At 34.6% G+C, this 20,591-nt stretch overlaps 2 protein-coding genes across 2 annotated transcripts in view; both read right to left on the minus strand.

The window, feature by feature from the left end:
* Positions 1 to 1,956: 1,956 nt before the first annotated feature.
* LOC117119123 (organic cation transporter protein-like) lies at positions 1,957 to 16,315 on the minus strand. The gene is made up of 9 exons (XM_033263967.1): positions 16,240 to 16,315; positions 14,794 to 14,948; positions 9,417 to 9,585; positions 8,812 to 8,941; positions 8,060 to 8,154; positions 6,512 to 6,720; positions 5,648 to 5,756; positions 3,394 to 3,603; positions 1,957 to 2,337 (listed from the first exon to the last, which is right to left on the minus strand). Exons 2-9 carry the CDS (start codon positions 14,831 to 14,833, stop codon positions 2,247 to 2,249), a joined length of 1,053 nt encoding a protein of 350 aa, XP_033119858.1. The 5' UTR covers positions 14,834 to 14,948; positions 16,240 to 16,315; the 3' UTR covers positions 1,957 to 2,246.
* The window catches only part of LOC117115620 (organic cation transporter protein-like), a 12,038-nt gene continuing 7,226 nt past the window's right edge, over positions 15,780 to 20,591 (minus strand). The window contains exons 3-5 of the mRNA XM_033259526.1: positions 18,174 to 18,277; positions 16,352 to 16,409; positions 15,780 to 15,899 (exon numbers count right to left, since the gene is read on the minus strand). Coding sequence (XP_033115417.1) covers positions 15,780 to 15,899; positions 16,352 to 16,409; positions 18,174 to 18,277 — 282 coding nt within the window. The remainder of the gene's footprint in view (positions 15,900 to 16,351; positions 16,410 to 18,173; positions 18,278 to 20,591) is intronic.

Raw genomic sequence — 20,591 nt, forward strand, 5'->3', positions numbered from 1 at the left:
GACTGACTGACTGACTCACTCACTCAAGAGAGTTTAATACCTATGGTAAATGCTATAGATCCAGTCATCGTTTCCTCCATGATTTTTGGTGTTTACCTGTCTTTTAGTTTTACTTTTTTCGTATAAAATATTCACATATACATACAGTAAATAGATCTACGCGATTAGCACGGAAGCACACACGTAAGACGGTTTCCAAGATTAGCCATATTTAAAAGAAAACAACCTTCTTAATACAAATTACACCACGGTTTTGTGGTATTTACTTGCATCGTAACATTCCATTTAGGTTTTTGAACTTAATACATGGGAATGAATTATTATTTAAAATATAAAAATATGCTATGATAAATATAATTTAGTAGTGTTAAATATAACTTGTAGGTAAATACAATGGTCTTGTTGAATATATAAAATTCATAACATCACTTACACCAGCACCCATCGTGAGATTTCATTAGTACACAAGTACACAATTAACAATGTGAAGAGTATAATAAAAACTACAAATACAAATATGTGATATTTACTTGCACCATAACATTCTGTCTCAGTTTTGTCCCAATACACAACAATTATTATAGATTATTGATAATATTGATATATAAAATAAAAATATACTATTATAAATATACTATTGTGAAATATAACTTGATATAGTAAATACAATGGTCTTCTTGTTTATATAAAATTAATAACATCGCTTACAGCAGCACCCATCGTTAGATTTCATTAGTATACAATGCACAATGTGAAAAATATAGTTAAAACTACAAGTACAAATAGGCCTATGTGATACAGTATTTACTTGCACCGTAACATTCCATTTCAGTTTTGTCCCTAATACACAAGAAGTATAATAATTTATTAATAATAATATTGAAATATAAAATAAAAATATACTATGACCTTGTTGAATATATAAAATTAATAACATCGCTTAAACCAGCACCCATCTTGAGATTTCTCCAAATACGCTGTACGTATTACAGCATGTCTTTGAGCTGTGTTTTCAGTGCAATCGTTGAAATGCGTAGCAGTCTACAGTAGCAATCGGAAAGGCTCCCAGATTGGGCCGCAGTGGCGTATCTACGGGGGAGCCGCACGTCCCCCAAAAAAATTACTCGCCCCCGCCCCGAAAAAAAAAAAATTACGGTCAAGTAGTTAAAAATCACCTAAAACCATCTTATTTTGCGAAATAGCACCCCTCAACTGATCATCGAGCCTCCTCCCACCCATCTGCACCCCCCCAATTCAAGACTTCAAGATACGCCACTGTTGGACCGACCAAACAGCATCACCGAAAGCTGTCAGCGGTAGCGTGTAGCAATTGTATAGAAACCAAACTTTACTTAACATGTTGAAAATCTATCCTGTCCAGCAAAGAAACATGGCCTATATGAGTCTTTTTAAAATATGTAAATATAAAAGCGTCGGCCTACAATTGCAGCTAACTGTAAAATGCTGAAATGACAAGTTTATTGCAAAACGTTCTTTTTAAAGCCTGGTTCCTTAAAAAATCGCTGCACAATTGCTATATAGTTTTCACTGCAATCCTTGCACTGCGTGGCTGTCCCCGACGACCCAAACGAAAAATCTCCCTGATTTAACTGACCAATCAGCGTAAGTTTAACGAACTATAGCAATTGTTGAGATTTGACTGCTGATTTGACTGCTGTATATTTCTGTCCTTGGGGAAACCACTTAAAGTAGCTATGCAGTGCTTAATAGTGTTCTTGTCTCGTTAAATATATGGTAAATAATCTATTTTGATTTTACTAATAAAACTAATAAACATCAACTATTATATACCTTATTACACTTCATGGAGAGTATAAACAAATTCTCGATAAATTAAATACAAATTTCTTATTAAGTATTAATAAAGCTTAACAGGGTTTTAACCATACTAGGCTGTAAGAACACATGTTGTTATTCTATTAGCGTTTTTTTTTCCAGTCGTTTCTTTCTAGTCATGTCCATTGATATTATTGTTTTGCCTAGCTAGGTAATTACTATGAAAAATTAGTATTAATCAGAAAGTAGTAAAAAGTACACTCCAAAGACTTTTTATCAAACGGCGTCTTTCTCTTCTTCGTCTGCGTTACAATTATTTTCTTGTCCATTGATTATATTATTGTTTTGCCTTGCTAGATAATCACTGTGGCAAATTAGTATTAGTCAGTCACGTACCGGTAGTTAGTAAAACCTTTAAAGTAGTAAAACGTACACTCCGAAGACTTTCATCAAACGGCGTCGTTCTCTTCTTCGTCTGCGTTACAATTATTTTCCAGGTTCTGTGCTTTTCCATTGGTTTTTTTCAATTGTTTGTATTTCCTATACAAAAAAAAAAAACAAAAAACAAAAAACAAAAACATAATGGTTGTGAGATTTCTTCATTATTATTAATAAGATTGTATTTATTTTTATTCATATTACATAAATCGTAGAGAAGCAACTATTCGTTAGCAGCAGCTACTGCCACGCCACTATTACTTACTACTGCTGATGCTGCTGCTACTGCTATTACTACTGCTACTGCCACCGCCACTACCACTACCACTGCCACCACCACTACTACTACTACTACTACTACTACTAATACCACCACCACTACCACTACTACAACCACTACCACTACTACCATAACCTTCCATTTCAGAAAGTAATTTCAGACGAGGGCGGAATTGGTACGTATAAAGGTTAAATTGTTTCTACGCAGAGTGAACATATGTACCAGTGTGTGGGCAGTGTGGACACACTGAGAACTGCAGTGCGAATATTATTACACACTTGTGGCACCGTTTTCACAGTGCCTGCAGTCAACACACTGCTACTATGGGTTCATTCTAGGTACACATAATGTACCCTCACCAAGTCCGCATTAAAAAAAAAAAATCTTTCACTTTAAGAAAACTCTGTAACATTTTTCTAAAGGATCTTTACAACCTCATTTTCACTATTCATACGTCATCATGATCTTCATCTTTATCATCATCGTCATCATGTTTTTTTTATTATGTTATTATATATAACTTTATGTTATCTACTGTTACTAAGTTACTGATTGATGTGTAATAATACGAAACACCGTTGAATGTTGTAAAAGCAATGTTTCAAATAACCTCGTTAAGGGAAAGGTAAAAGTCGAAACTGAAGCTCTTGGCGCACAGGCCGGAGTGCCCGTCTCTCTTTCGTTGGCGTTTGGGCCAGACAGTGCAAGGCTGTTTGGGGTTCCCACTTCTCCTGCACTGCATGCAATCTATTTTACCTTCCCAGCATATGCCGGTACCCATTTATACTTCTGGGTTGAGAGAGACAAGCGTATATAAAGTTTCTTGCACATCGAGGGTTAAAAAAACCTATGAAATGTTAACAGGCTATGTCACTTACTTTCCAAAGTTTTCTCCCTCCTCAAGTGTTTCTGGAAGGCTTGTACCCATTGTTTCTGGCAGCAATAAACCAAGAAGCCCCGCTGTAACTGATAGACCACTGAATAGTACTAGAGCAAAAGGCTCCCATATATCTGATACGACAAGAGCTAAAGGAGAGATGACGCTGCCAAGACGGCCTGACATCGATGCCAGGCCCATACCAGCACTCCTAAAAATAATGGAATGGGTTTAATTTAATGCAATTTATTCATTCCACTCACATGAAATACAATACGTAACATGAGTGCAGAATATTTTAAAAAAGCAAAGACCCTTTTAAGCAAGAAAAAAATAGATTTATCTACAATGTTGTTAACCTTTACTGAAGCAACGTTTTTCAGATGACGTTTTACTATTGGTAATAGTGAGGGCATGTTTTATGGTAGATGGAAGGGAATTCTACTTCACATGGCCAGAGTAGAATATAGTAGATTTTCTAAGAGCAGTAAGAGCAACAGGTGGATGAACAATTATTTGATTGCCTGGTAGAGTGGATTTGGTTATTAAAAAAGGAAGAAAAAATGAAAAAAAAAACACATTTAAGGTTGCATTTGGTGGCATATCTATGATATATATGAAACATAACAATCAGAGAAAAAAAAAACTTCAACAATTGAAAAATGTCTTGTAATCTAAGATTTTTAAACAATGGAGCAGTAAATGTGCACGAAATTCAGCGTTACAGATTCTCGGATTGCTTGCTTCTTAAATATATACTGTTTTGCTGGTACTGTACACAGTTACTCGATGCAACAATGCCGTAGCTGAGGTATGGTAAAATTAGACTACAATACTGTAAAACCTCGAATTGAAGTCCTGGTCTTCTTTTTTGCGAACTTTGGATGCAACAATGCCGTAGCTGAGGTATGGTAAAATTAGACTACAGTACTGTAAAACATCGAATTGGAGCCCTGGTATTCTTTTTTTGCAAACTTTTGATGGGCTTCTTTTCGAGATGTTCTTCGTTTCGAAATGGGAGATGGGCTTCTTTTCGAGACTACTTTTGCAAAGCAAAGAAGGGGGCCTCTTTTAAAGATTAATGCTGTAATTATTTAGAATTTTTACTATAAAACAATAAATAAGGCCACTGTAATATCAATATGTATTATGGAGTGGAATTAAATCACCTAAACTACTCTATAAACCAAGCTTGTATTTAATTTATTTTGTTTTCTGAAATTCGTATACAGCAGTCTATGTTCTGTACTATCTCGTAAAGAAGCCTATGCTATCTTGAAATTTTTAACAAATTTAACGATAACTTATTATCATTATCCAGACGGTTAAAAAGTCAAGGAGATACTGTTCAAGAACAATTAAATTAATTTACATAGTGATATCAGTGAGTACATGTTGCTCAAATGTCTTTGCATAAAACGTGCGGGCCTATCATGATCCCAATTGAATAATAATATTTTCAATTATCATCATTATCCTTATCCTCATCATTTTAATTATTATCATTATCATTATTGTTATCAATTATCCCCTCCCCGCCAAGTAGTAGCGGCGCCAGCGGGGGGCAGCAGGGGCTTAAGCCCCCACACCGGACAGGTCAAGCCCCCATTAGTCAGAGCTCGTCGGGCAGTCGGACTAAAAAAATATATATAAATAGGGATACGCCAAGCCATCACATGTCTGTCACAATAGAGAGTGTCATTTCTGTTTTGTTTTCTGGTTCCTATTCTTTAAAAAATCTCATTTGGGAGGGGGAAGACCCTCTCAAACACAGCCCCCAGCTCGGGACTACGAGCCCAAGTCCCCCTGCCGGACATTTCAGCCCCCCTCCAGAAAGTTTATCCTAGAGCCGCCACTGCCGCCAAGGAGGTTACATATTCACTGCTGTCTGTCTTTCTTTCCTTTTTATAACGTATTACCAGAAATACATTTCAGTAGCATAATGGTATTAAAGAGCTTTTCTTTCTGTCTTTTAGCAAGATTATGCAAAAACTAATGAATGGATCATCATAAACTTGAGTGGAATGGTACATAATAATCGAAGAAAGAAACAATTAAATTTTCGGAAGGGTAAGAAAATATTATGCCTGTACACGACGGGTGATTCCATTATTTACTTAAGGGTATGTTGTTTCGCCTATCATACTGTATTCAGGTACAGGGCGAAGGTATGCACTCCATGGAGTTACTGCTCGAATTATTTTTACATTTCAAAAAACAAAATACCTGATGTTTGAATAAAATAAAATGGATACCTGACTGGAGTTGGAAAGAGTTCAGCTGAGTAAACGTAAACAATCCCAAAGGCGGCAGTAATTGAAAATTTACCAGCCATAGCAACAGAAACACGGTATACTCCAGGATCTGCAAACAAAACCACATCATACACACAGTGTTACTAGAAGTCCACATAAGCTAACATAAATGTTTTGTATTAAAACTAAATTCAATTACCGTACTCGCGCGAATAAGCGCTCCGCTTGAATATAATAATAATATCATGAGATTTTTTTTAGCACGTCAATAATCCAATCAATCCTGGGATTGTGGATGTTGGCATGATTTGAGCTGCGGAGTGGAATCACATTCTCCTGGCCTAGATCAACAAATTACTGTTCTCCCAGAATTGAATTTTATAAGTTCTCTTAAGAACCTCTCGATTTTCATCTATTTCCATAAGCGCCCCCTCAATTTCCACACTTTTATAAACGCCCCTTTGAATAAGCGCCCCCCCAAAAGTGCAAAAAAAAAAAATGTTATGCGCCCAGGCGCTTACTCGCGCGATTACGGTATATATCATAAAAAATTGTATTTGCCAATATATTGTTACATTTTTAATCAAAAATAATGATTTGGAACAATGAAATTACACAAACTAAAACTTATATAATCTAGAAATTATGTTTCAATCTGTATCTCATTTAAAAGCGTAAAACCTTATAATGAACAATTCAATATTTCTATTACAGTTTTATGAGTTTTCTAGAATTTACTACATACACATATAGGTTTAGGGTATGTGATATCACTAAAGACTAATACTTACAATTTTTGCTATTTAGATTTGAAACGTAAATAATTTATAATTATGATTTACAAGAATAAAAATATTAACGTACTAATGAAAACTGTTAAGAAACAACATGCGCCCCCAAACAAAATCACAAAACACAGCATAATTCGACGTCCAAAGCGGTCCATAGCAAATATACTAAAAATGCGAGCAGGAATTTCAACGAGGCCGTTCAGCATAAAAGCAACGTAAGGATCAATCCCGAGATCAGCTGTGCTCAGCGAAAGTCCATAGAACACCATGACAACTACAAACCTGTCGAAAGTATTATGTATTGAATAAGTTCATTCAGTGATATAACTTTTATTCAAAAATTGTAGAAATTGTACAATCTTTGTTTAAATCCTGCTTGTACTGTATAATTTTTGTTACTACTTTAAACAAAATTTTACTTTCTAGAATAAATTAAAGCAGGCTTTAGTGATATTTGTCTGACTAAACACTACAGCCATAGAGAAACGTGTATTTATACGGCAACGTCGGCTGGAGGGGCTTCCCCCCCCCCCCCAACCATTTTTGTGAGTGTTGCCGGCACCAGTGATTTTACTAACTCCTTATACTATTTATTTTTTCATTTTCAAACGAACACTAAAAGTTCCCTTTTTGAGTTGAGCAACAATATGTTGACTGAAGTCTGTATAGGCGCGTTTGGTTTTTTTTTAAAACTTACCCTCGAGGATGTACAAAAAAGAATGGAATCGCCGGCATTGCGTGAATTCTGTATTTAGGCAAGGTCCAGGTAGACACATTGTATGGAGTGACGCTCTAGTTTTCTTTATGTTAAGATGTAAGTGTGACTGATTGGCTTACAGTAAACTTTCAAACTACGGTAATATAATCACATTTAAATTTCATCTCTTTACCAAAAACAATAAGGTACTTAATTAGGCCATTTATTAACATAAAGTCCTCTGAATGTTTAGATACATAATTTACAGTACATTGTAGTTGTAATGACTGTATTGAATAAAAAAGTCGAATAAAAAAAATATTTTGCTTAATTGACATTAGGAATTAGTCATTTGTGAAACAAAATGATAGGCTATATCAAAACAGTGGCGGATTCAAGAGGGAGCCCATTCAGGCCGGACCCCCAACTTCCTATTTTTTTTGCAAAATTATAAAAAAATGGATTTCCGGCCATAATCGTATTTGTTCATACCTCAGCCCCACAACAGTTGGGTGGCGCCACAGTTGGAGTATCATTTCCAGGCTACATAGAAGGGTAATTTTTATCAATCGGGGGAAAGGTGAGATTTAAAGTCTTAAATTGCAATTTCGGGCCATCTATAGGTGCCATGATCAACAAGTTTTCTTACCTCAGCCCCAACCATGGTGAGACTGAGGTGGTATAGATCTTCCATTTGTGTAAGTACCTCCCCGGGGCCCCTCTATTTTGAATTCCAGCGGATCCATCACTGGTACCTTCTAAGGCCACCTATATTTTGAATAGGAATAGAAAAAAACATTATGAAGTCATATTACAGTAGCTTGATGCCTATAAAATAACTAATAAAATTTAGCAGACTTCGCCAAAATATCCGTAGCTTCCCCTGGCCCCGCTTAGATGGTTAAATAGCAGTATTTTACTTACCAGTTATACATAACGTTGATGGTCTTTTTACGCAAATTTGGAGTACGAAATAAATCAATAGCTGTATACTTCCGCTGATCCTCATATTTCTCATCCTATATTAAACAAAAAGCATAAATGTTGCAGTTTTCAATCAATTCGTCAAATGGTCATGGTCTTCCATTTATGTAGCGCATACTACAATACTTGAATCTATGTGCTTTAAAATCTATTGTCATGACAAAATAAGAAAGAAAACAACAAGAAGAAATAAGAAAAAAACAGATTAGAATTGTGAGAAAATATGCGATTTAATCAGAAATTTAAAAAAACTTTGGTGCAGCAACAGAGAAGGATCTATCACCATAGGTTTTCAACCGACCAGAAGGACAATAAAGAGTGGTTGAACTAGATGATGTGGACCTAAATGTGCGACTGTATGTAGTTGATCGCAAATATGTTTATTCATACAAACTTTACACACACATACATATTTATATAAATATATTCATGTTATTATAACATTATCATCATCTTTATCATGACTTTATAATCATTATCATCATCTTCATCGCCATCATCAACTCTGAACATCATCATCCCCACCAACAATATCATCATTATCATCATCCTCATCCCAATTTTCATCATCACCATCAACATCATTATGTTATAGTGTTATGTTAAAATGTTAAGTTATATGTATATTTTTGCCTATATACATATATATTGAAAAGGAATTTCACTTTTCAAATAAGACACTGTATGCCTACATCTTCCTTATCTTCAAATAGGTGCTGAGGTATAGTGGCTTTGTTAACATATGCAGCTCTGCGTAATATAGTTTCAGCTTTAGAATATTCTCCCTGTGAAAGCAGCCATCTTGCAGACTCTGGCAGAAACCTGTATATCAAAATCAAAGAGAGATATTACTTGTAAGGAACATGCTTTGTGTTTTGTATTCATTGGTATTGAAATACAGTCATCATACATTACTGTGTTTCAATTGATAATGTAATAAACGATATTAAAACAAATGATAATGTTAGCAACACTAACAGCAACCTTAATAACAATGGGAGAGCAGTCTCCTCAGCACTGAAAAGACCCCCAGTCTTGAAAAACAATAACAAATAATAAAAATAGCAATAATAATTTTGAAAAATAACAATGAACATGATGATGATGTTTTTTTCTAAAAAAATATTCTACGTTTTCGAGCAAACTAGAGTTTCTTACTATACTGTATAGTTTTGTTGAATTTATTTTAGTATTATAATAATGATGATAATGACGACGATGACGATGATGGTCGTGAAGGTCATGTTGGTCAAGATGTTAATAGTAATAAATGATAATTAATGTATTTAATAGTTACGGCATATAAAGAGCTGCTATTGCAATTGGAACAGAAAGAGCTATTTGCAGCTTCCTCCAGTCACGTATGAGGTAGGCAAAAAGCGCCAACAGCATGGTACCAGACGCCCAGTATATTGGTAACACATTTCCCGCCACAGTTCTCCACTTCTTTCCAACAAGTTCGGCCACTATAATGATAATAATGCTAGTAATGATATGATACAAATATCACCCATACAACAACTACTAATGTTAATACCACTGGTTAATGTTTCTACTACGGCATATAAGTAAAACAATTAATCCTTCATCCTTTTAATCATTGTCAAACAATTTCTATTCACACAGCAGCAGTTGATTCTAGTTGAAGTAAATTTGCATGTCAGAGGAATAAATTGAAAAAAAAAACAGAAGATGAATATAGGCCTAGAAAATTGATATAAGATGACTACTCGCCTGAAAACTCTTGTAAACGAGGATGGTTTAGTGAGATCTTAGGCAATTAGTACAATTTTGTTGTGAAGGCTTGCAGTTTTAATTGCAAGTAACTTCACTTGGCAACGTAGTTTGAACAAAATTGAATGCCTTAACTAGATTGAAAAAATACAGTTTTGAGCTCTATTTTACTCAATTTGTTTCTGCAGTTGCGTAGAGTAAATATCACGTCGGTTGTGGAGGCCAGGGTATTACAAAAGTTTGCTGTGGTGGATCATGATCATACGGTTTAGAATTACTTAAAACATTTGTTATGACTCTCTCTGGTGAGGCTTAAATGGTATTGCAATATCGGAGTTCCATCGAGTCGTTTACTTCCAAAATAATAAATTCCACATTTTATGCAAGTAATAGGCAAGGAATGGATTGACTAACAACAGTTTTAAAAGAAACTACTAGAAAAATCATTATTTCGTAAAAGCCATCTCTCTACTGAGAGACACAATTAGATTAGTAATTTGACTATTAAAAAATATTAAAATGTTACTAATTTTAAATCATATTTAGCATTGCGTAATTTTATTTAAACTGATGTAATATAAATGTCACTTCACAGGACCCCAATGAAAATTGCTATTGTTTTTGTATGTTTATATGTAATACTTTCTTTTTTAAATCTTTATATATGCTTTTTTACTGTAATATTTTGGCCGAATGAATGAATGTATGAATGAGGCGAATCTTGCGGATCAACCGCAAGCCGACTCGAGCGGATCGACCATGTCATATCCAATGGCGGATCGTAGGGCAATTTGCAGGCTATGCTAGTATTGACATATTTAAGATGTACAAAGGGCCCCTACCACTGAAAAAAATACTCGCCCCGCCCCCACCAACAAATCATGCTCAAGTAATTAAAAATCACCTCATATCACCTTATTTTGTGAGTTATCTCCTCATAATCACCGACCCACTGACCCCCACTTTACCTTCCTAACATCATAAGCCACTGATGCTAGGGCTTGTTAGTGATAGGAAAAGTTCATAAGCCTACTACAATACAGAATCTGATTGCGTTATAGTCAACATACAATGCATGTTATTTTTAATACCGGCATTATTATTTCTAAAAGAAATAATAATAATAATAATAATAATAGTAATAATAATAATAATAATAATAATAAAAATAATAATAATAATAATAATAATAATAATAATAATAATAATAAAAATAAAAATAATAATAAAAATAATAATAATAATAATAATAATAATAATAATAATAATAATAATAATAATAATAATAATAATAATAATTCTTCTATACCGGTCATATGTATGTGTATATATAGGCTTATATAGGCTTATAGACAGAATACCTGATCGGCAGTGGAGAAGGGCATGCGCACATACTCTTGGAAGCACTGCTTCCATTCCAGTGTTAAACTGGCTATTCTGACGCCACCACACGGTTGTCACAATAGCAAATTTAAGCGTTGTAGCTTTGTATGCTCTGACTTTTACTTCCATTGACTCACTGTATAAGTGATTGTCTGATATTGATGACCAGCCATGAATTTCTAAGCACGATGCGCTAGACTGTGACTTATCCTAGGTAACAAAGTAGGCCAAACATTGAAAAACTTTGCTATTCCAGTGAATAGCATTCCACTCGAAAAATTAGGGTGTATATAGAAGATCCTGACTAAAAAAATGCTAAATAAAACGGAGAAACTGTACTATTATATATTTTTTTATTTGTTTTATCAAGGGCGCACTGCAGTTCTTGCTTGTCTTGACGGACTGCCACTGGTCATATCAATTCGTTGGCAAAACTTAAGTAACGCACAGAGATTTCCGGTTATATTCACCATTGTAGTCCAAAAATAGATGACTTTTGGTGGATTTTTAGCAATATCTTTTGAACAAAAAATTGGATCAATTTGTCTAAAACGATTTATTGTTGCTGAATCAATACTCTTACTAATGTACCGGTACTTTAAATCATATTTTTAAAGTACATTTAAGTTCCGTCACTTTTAGGTTAAAAATTGCTTGGTTTGTTGTATTTGACGTGTAAAAACCTAGGATGTGACAAAAACAAGGCCACTTTGGCGTGGTAAATAATTATTATAGTACAAGAACCATTTAACCGATTCACTTACTGAAACGGAAAAACCAACTACAGATTTTGACCTTTCTTTGTAAGTAACTTTATTTCTTCTCTTTTATAACAGAGGAACAATCGTTAAGAGGTATCAGCCCCATTTATCTGGAATAGCCTTCCCCAACCGTGAAGCTTACTTTTGCTCTTTTCAACACGGCTGAAGACACACCTTTTTTTCTTCTGCCTTCTGTCCATAATCATATTCACATACTCTCGACCTAACTGAAATCGAATACTTTTTGGTGTTGTAAAGCACATAGAGAAGTTTGATATGCGCTATATAAATAATAATAATAATAATAATAATAATAATAATAATAATAATAATAATAATAACCGTAAAATATGTGCAACAATAACAAAATCAGTATAAACTTAATTGCTACTGTGATTGAATATAGAAACAAAATAGTCAGTAGAACGAAATATATATATAAGTGGGTTTACAAAAAAAAAAAAAAAAAAAAAAAAGAAAGAAAAAAATTGGATCAATTTGTCTAAAACGATTTATTGTTGCTGAATCAATACTCTTACTAATGTACCGGTACTTTAAATCATATTTTTAAAGTACATTTAAGTTCCGTCACTTTTAGGTTAAAAATTGCTTGGTTTGTTGTATTTGACGTGTAAAAACCTAGGATGTGACAAAATCAAGGCCACTTTGGCGTGGTCAATTATTCATATAGGACAAGAACCATTTAACCGATTCATTTACTGAAACGGAAAAACCAACTACAGATTTTGACCTTTCTTTGTAAGTAACTTTATTTCTTCTCTTTTATAACAGAGGAACAATCGTTAAGAGGTATCAGCCCCATTTATCTGGAATAGCCTTCCCCAACCGTGAAGCTTACTTTTGCTCTTTTCAACACGGCTGAAGACGCACCTTTTTTTCTTCTGCCTTCTGTCCATAATCATATTCACATACTCTCGACCTAACTGAAATCGATTACTTTTTGGTGTTGTAAAGCACATAGAGAAGTTTGATATGCGCTATATAAATAATAATAATAATAATAACCGTAAAATATGTGCAACGATAACAAAATCAGTATAAACTTAATTGCTACTGTGATTGAATATAGAAACAAAATAGTCAGTAGAACGAAATATATATGTAAGTGGGTTTACAAAAAAAAAAAAAAAAAAAAAAAAAGAAAGAAAGAAAAAAACACCTTTACAAAAATAGTAATAGTAATAATAATAATTCCCAAAATATATGTAAATCCTTTTTGTATAACTCCTCTTTAATTTGGTCAAATATTACATTTCTATTATTTGTTATTTAATCTGTATCTGTATGACTTACTGTACAGAACCTCACATCTGAGTATATTAGTGCAGGCGCAGAGTGTTTACCAAGACATTGGGGACCATCCATAAATTTCTCCCAGTTGATCTGGTACAATCGAATACAAACTGATTGCTGATTGATAGTTTCCTTTGTCGCACGGTCGTAATAAGCATAAGCCTAAATTTTGATGTGACCAAGATTTCTTTCTTCTTTCAAGAGGTAATGAGTTCGAACGATCTTTAAAATTTAAGCCTTATGCATGGAAGTTACACTTTTCTAATAAATACTTTTCCATTTTAGGTTCACTTTTGTATCTTAGGTAATGTTTTAATGATGATTTAAAGCATTATTATACCAACTTATGTTATCTTTTTAAATATTTTTTTCTTTGAAGCCATTAATCTATATTGTACAATATTTAATGTTAAGCCATATTTTGTAGATCGAATTTATTTAAAATGAATTCAATATGTTGAAGCCATTTCTAACTCAGTTTTTCTTTAAGCATAAAGAGAGCCGTAAATAATAATCTTTGCCAACGGTGTTCCTTATTTTTTAGTCTATTTAAGTGTAAGTTAATAATCTTTCTTATTGAATAGTAGATTAAATTGTTTGCCAGCCAAGTTCACCATATAGTGCTTCTTTTCGACATATCTGGGTGCTGTGTACAAGTATCTGGTCATTTGGAATCAGTGAGGCGTGTCATTCGCCCCGTCTAGGTCGTTGAAAGGAGTGCACTGAACACGTAGGTTTGATCGTTTTAATACATAGTAAATTGCTAACAATATATCACTTTGAAATATATTATGTCTAGATTATCGTCATCTATTTTGTATGTAATTCTAAAGTAGATGAAAATAGCAATAACGATGTTAACATTACTTAATTCCAGCGAATACAAGCAGTACGTTTATGCTGCTTGCTTTAATGTTCATATTTCACTACAATGTCATTGGTTTGGTACTCTACACGTAAGCTAGAGAAGATTCCATTAAGAAGACTTGGTTCTACCACGGAGGAATAAAATAGAATTCCTCCATGGTCTACCAACCAAACTATGGGCGAGGAGCAGCTGGAACAAGCGCTGAAGTTAAGACTTAATTAAAAGCTGTAGTTAGCGGTGCTCCATTCGGACTTTCGACTCACTGCACTACTGCTACCGCTACTAGTTACTATAATAGTAATTATGTAAGTAATGTTAATAGTATTAACTTCATAATAAAAGCGTATAATGGTATGATTATGGTGATATATGATAAATAATTATGAGGTATCATTAACATGGTGCAACATATTATTATAACATAGCACAACATAACATACCATAACGTTATAGAATAATAATAATTACAGAATACATTTATAGTAATGTTATAATACAACAGGTCTACAAAAAATAGAATCATATTTCAAAATTGAGCTGAATGTAGAAGAGTATAATTTAAAAAAAATGCTATACGTTATAATTCAAACGCATGATGAAATTGGCAAACTTACCGAAGACGAATGATATCAAATATATACCCATGGTTGCCATGGCGATAAAGAATCTTAAGCAGACATAAGCCGCGAATGATTGCACGAAGGATGCTGTCACCCCTAGAGACGATTGTAGTATACAACAGATGATCAGTGTTGGTTTGCGTCCGATCCTACAAATAGTCATTTCAATTTATAATAGACTTAACTTTATCATAAATCATTGAAAAAATACATATATTTAAGTTAACATTTGTTATAATATAACTTCGTGTATAGGTGAGAACACGCCATAATACAGTTTTGAAATATATTATGTCATGTTCTTCACAGTGGCGTTCCCATGCGGCGGTCCGCAGGGCCCCCGAATTCTAGGGGCCCCGAAGGAGCCCTACCCATTAGGTTCCTTTATTGAACACCCTGACCAAAAAGGACTTTGTTGATAAATAAAACCATGAAATCGACTGTAGGGCATATATCATAATATAATGATTTAAGAGTAGCCCCACAAAATTTGTCTCAAAAAAAAAAAAAAAAAACTAAAAATGGAGATTAAAAGAAAATTATTTTCACAAGTTGAAGTCTGTGAGTGCAGTTTAGACGTGCCATAGTAATACATATTCTTATCTCAGTCCTACAAGGGCAACGGCATAATGTGTGTCTGAAATTGACTGTACTATGACATATCACATCCAGTGGCGGAATAAAGAATGTGGGGAGGGGAAGCAACTGCCCACCAGGCCCCACTAAGTTCGTCAAAATATTTTATCTGGAGATAAAAAGAAAATTCATATTTTTTCTGTGATCTGCCATTTACGGCTATCTAAATGTACCATATTTATAAATTGTCTTACCTCCGCCCCAATTATGGTGGGTCTGAAGTGGTATAGACTCTCCAACAGTGAAAGGCCCAACCTGGCCTCAATTTTCTGGATGCATATTATATCATTTATCTGTCTCTTATACACATCTAGATGTGTATAAGAGACAGGGCTTATATAGGCTTATAGACATTGATGACTAGAACTCCATTCCTTCTGATATGGTATGTTGAACAGTTCTAAAGCAGGTTTAGAGAAAATTTTACCACCAAGTTTAGCAAGTAATATGGAGAAGAGCCCGCGCTAAGGGGCAATTGAGCATAGTATTTTCAACGAAAATTTTGTCAATTTTTTAAAATACTGTAGGCCTATTACGAAAATTATCCCATGGATTTTTGTGATAGATTAACCCTGTCTCTTATACACATCTAGATGTGTATAAGAGACAGACGCTAGACAGTGCGACATTGTCTGCTGATTGTCGGTGGCTGACTGGATCGTCATTAAAAATGATTCGTTGAGTGAGTGCGTCGGGCTTTATGTTTTCTATAGAATGATGTCGGAAAACGATCGTCGGGCACAGTGACTGCCCGGCTTACGGACCATATGCTATTTGTTAATTGTACGTAAACGGATAACTCACTTATCTGCAACAGATCCAAAGAATAACGATCCAACTAGAAGTCCACCAAAATAGATTGATTGAGCAAGTGCGGCACCTGTCTCTTATACACATCTAGATGTGTATAAGAGACAGCCCCTAGAGACGATTGTAGTATACAACAGATGATCAGTGTTGGTTTGCGTCCGATCCTACAAATATTCATTTCAATTTATAATAGACTTAACTTTATCATAAATCATTGAAAAAATACATATATTTAAGTTAACATTTGTTATAATATAACTTCGTGTATAGGTGAGAACACGCCATAATACAGTTTTGAAATAAATTATGTCATGTTCTTCACAGTGGCGTTCCCATGCGGCTGTCCTCAGGGCCCCCGAATTCTAGGGGCCCCGAAGGGGCCCTACCCATTAGGTTCCTTTATTGAACACCCTGACCAAAAAGGACTTTGTGTTGATAAATAAAACCATGAAATCGACTGTAGGGCATATATCATAATATAATGATATGATTTAAGAGTAGCCCCACAAAATTTGTCAAAAAAAAAAAAAAAAACTAAAAATGGAGATAAAAAGAAAATTATATTCACAATTTGAAGTCTGTGAGTGCAGTTTAGACGTGCCATAGTAATACATATTCTTATCTCAGTCCTACAAGGGCAACGGCATAATGTGTGTCTGAAATTGACTGTACTATGACATATCATATCCAGTGGCGGAATAAAGAATGTCAGGAGGGGAAGCAACTGCCCGCTAGGCCCCACTAAGTTCGTCAAAATATGTTTTAACTGGAGATAAAAAGAAAATTCATATTTTTTCTGTGATCTGCCATTTACGGCTATCTAAATGTACCATATTTATAAATTGTCTTACCTCCGCCCCAATTATGGTGGGTCTGAAGTGGTATAGACTCTCCAACTGTGAAAGTCCCAACCTGGCCTCAATTTTCTGGATGCATATTATATCATTTATTCGTCGGTAAAGAAATTAAAATAACAATGCACATCTAAAATCCCACGACGGAATGGGTGAATGGGACCCAAAAAGGGCCCCTAGTTTCAGAAATACACAGGGCACCCGGCCCCATCGTTACGCCATTGGTTCTTCAAATCATTGTTAATGATTGGGATTGGAAGTTTTTGTTTTTTTTTTTTTTTTTTGTAGAGAAAAATCATTAAGTTGACAAAGGATGGACAGAACCATTGAAATAATGCTATGTTACGGAGTGGGTGTTGTATGCTATGTTACGGAGTGGGTGTTGTATGCTATGTTACGGAGTGGGTGTTTTATGCTATGTTACGGAGTGGGTGTTGTATGCTATGTTACGGAGTGGGTGTTGTATGCTATGTTACGGAGTGGGTGTTGTATTAGTGCTGACTTTGCCAGGAATTCAACTAAATTAAAGCTGACCACTCAATGCGCCCCGACGGTCGTCGGCCGACGAGATTTTCTTAAGGAACGCAACGCAACGACGTGCGCGCAACCGATTGTTTTTGTTAATGTTCAGACGGGCAACGATAATCAGCAGACAGCGTTGTGTAGCCTAGTGATCACAATAAGCGGAGTCGAGTTCGTCATACGACACAGTATGAAAAAGCATGGACTTAAATAGAAATTATTAAAACAGAGTCACAGATACTCTTCTTACAAGCTTCATAGTCGTCCCATGTTTTTTTTTTTTTTTTTTTTTTTTTTTATATATATTGCATAAACAGATTGTTAGAATAAAACCCCGTGCGCTCACTCCGTCGTTTCAACGCTAGACAGTGCGACATTGTCTGCTGATTGTCGGTGGCTGACTGGATCGTCATTAAAAATGATTCGTTGAGTGAGTGCGTCGGGCTTTATGTTTTCTATAGAATGATGTCGGAAAACGATCGTCGGGCACAGTGACTGCCCGGCTTACGGACCATATGCTATTTGTTAATTGTACGTAAACGGATAACTCACTTATCTGCAACAGATCCAAAGAATAACGATCCAACTAGAAGTCCACCAAAATAGATTGATTGAGCAAGTGCGGCACTGGCTTTGCGACTGCATACTAAGCTAAACTGGAGCCAATAACATAAAGCAATTATTAGTATAAATTAAAATAGATTTTAGAAAATGATGACGACGATGATGATGATGGTGATGATGATGATGAGGATGATGATGATGCCCGAGGTAGGGTCTTAACGCCCTGACAAGCTGTCGGATTGGCTAAACGATGGAAACCACCAGAGACATTAGGGACGGAGTGCAGGTGGTTTCATGTTGTGGTAGATAAACTGATTGGTTTCTATGTAATTATTATTGGGTCTGTATAGGAAAACAACCAGTTCTGCAGGTAGCGATGGATAGCGTTGTACAAATAGTTCAATGAAACTTCAAAAACGCCCTAGTCAATATTTTAATTGCTTTAGAAATAGGTTTTCATTTTTTTCTTCAAAAGTACAAAAAAGGACACATTAAAACACAAAGACAAAGGACAATGTTTGATATGTTTGCTATGCAGTCGTAGATTCAAGCATGAAATTAAAGTTTCACCTGCTACTTACTTGGACTCGAATTCATCTCATGCCATCAGGAGCAAGCTCGGTGGTCTAGCGGTGTGATGCCAGGCTAGTGATCTGAAAATCCTGGGTTCGAATCCCACCCGAGGAGAACTTGGGTTTTTTTTTTTGGTAATTGTTTTCACACGTACTGAGTATTCAGTACATTTTTCACGTCAGGTAGGGCAAAATCACACCTATACTTGATTCTCCTGAAGCAAATCCAGTTAATTTCTATTCCATCACAATAATTACTATCATACAATACGCCTACATATGTTTTGCTTATGAAATGTATTTTATGGTTTTGGCCAAGAAACCTCTCGATACAAAAAAAAAACAAACAAAAGAACTTGAACAATATCAAAGAAAATCTATTACAGTATATACTGAGTTCCGTTTTTAGTGCATTGTTAAGACCCATCAATAATATAGAGCCATGTATGACTTGTTTTGTCGTCTATCTTCGTTTTATTAAAGTTTATCCGGATATATGGTGCTTAAGGCTCTAAATTTGCTAACTTTATTATTTAGATGTCCTCCAGGTATTTAAGATCTTCCATAATATTATATATTTTGGAGCATGGGTACTTATTTGCAAAATCTGAATGTACTAAATCAGAGGTCATTCATATAATTTGTATGAACACAATACAAAAATATTAAATGTAACAATTAATGAACTTATGATACGTGTTATTGATGACTAGAACTCCATTCCTTCTGATATGGTATGTTGAACAGTTCTAAAGCAGGTTTAGAGAAAATTTTACCACCAAGTTTAGCAAGTAATATGGAGAAGAGCCCGCGCTAAGGGGCAATTGAGCATAGTATTTTCAACGAAAATTTTGTCAATTTTTTAAAATACTGTAGGCCTATTACGAAAATTATCCCATGGATTTTTGTGATAGATTAACCATTGATCTACAAGGATTGTCAAAGATTATTTTTGACCAAGCCAACTCTTTCTTGTTAGGATTTACATAAATACTTCATAACCTAGCCCACAAAGCATATATGCAGTACTGTATCACTTTGAAAGTTTCATCAAGAACAATTGTATTGTCTGTATATTATTTCAAGTGGCATCTATTATAAATAGACGAAATGATTCTTTTTATCTGTATTGTAACTAAGCTACACGTCTCAAGGAACTACAAAATAAAACTAGATAGAAATTCGTCATCGACAAATTTTAGGTGATACGCTGATCCGATAGTTTCTTCAGCAGGAAAATTTTGAAATACCCAAAATGGCCTGAAAACTGCTTTAAATTGGTCAAAAAATGATCTTGAGAATTTAAAAATAAACGCACAAAAATACGCACACGTCATTACACGTGTGCGCAGATGGAAATGGCACATGAAGTTGAAAAAAAACATTTTGACAATGATGATCATCATCAATATGAAAATGGAAGGCACAATTATGAAAGAAAATTGTCTCAGCTATAATGTACTGCAACTTGGGAGACGTTTGTAATATCTGTCGCAATTTGTAACAAATTTGTCACACTTTTTAATAACGTGTCGTACTTTGTAATGACTGTTGTCGCACATTGTAATAATTAAGCTGCTGCACATAGTAATAGCTGCCTGTTAACTTTGTAATAAAGTCTGTCTCACTTTAGTAACTTTGTTTTAAAATTATCACATGTTGTTGTAAAATTTGTATATGACCTTGACCCCGTAATACCATACACGAGTCTCAATAAATACAATCTCACAATATACGTGTAAGCCACCGAGTTTTAAAATGATAATCACAAGTATTTGTAAAAATTGTATATGAGCTTGAGTACCATAGTACCAATAAAAAGAAAAATAAATAA

The sequence above is a fragment of the Anneissia japonica genome, unplaced genomic scaffold (genome assembly GCF_011630105.1).
Source record: "Anneissia japonica isolate Jap-2015-1 unplaced genomic scaffold, ASM1163010v1 scaffold287957_len1322810_cov207, whole genome shotgun sequence".
Classification (NCBI taxonomy): Eukaryota; Metazoa; Echinodermata; class Crinoidea; order Comatulida; family Comatulidae; genus Anneissia; species Anneissia japonica.

What these genes read in the sequence shown, in the direction of transcription:
- LOC117119123 (XM_033263967.1), bottom strand. Translation starts at nt 14,833, where the DNA reads ATGGCAACCATGGGTATATATTTGATATCATTCGTCTTCG. An exon ending in TTTGATATCATTCGTCTTCG is followed by an intron (nt 9,586 to 14,793) that starts GTAAGTTTGCCA and finishes TTATCATTATAG; the next exon opens with TGGCCGAACTTGTTGGAAAG. An exon ending in ATCAACGTTATGTATAACTG is followed by an intron (nt 6,721 to 8,059) that starts GTAAGTAAAATA and finishes TACTTTCGACAG; the next exon opens with GTTTGTAGTTGTCATGGTGT.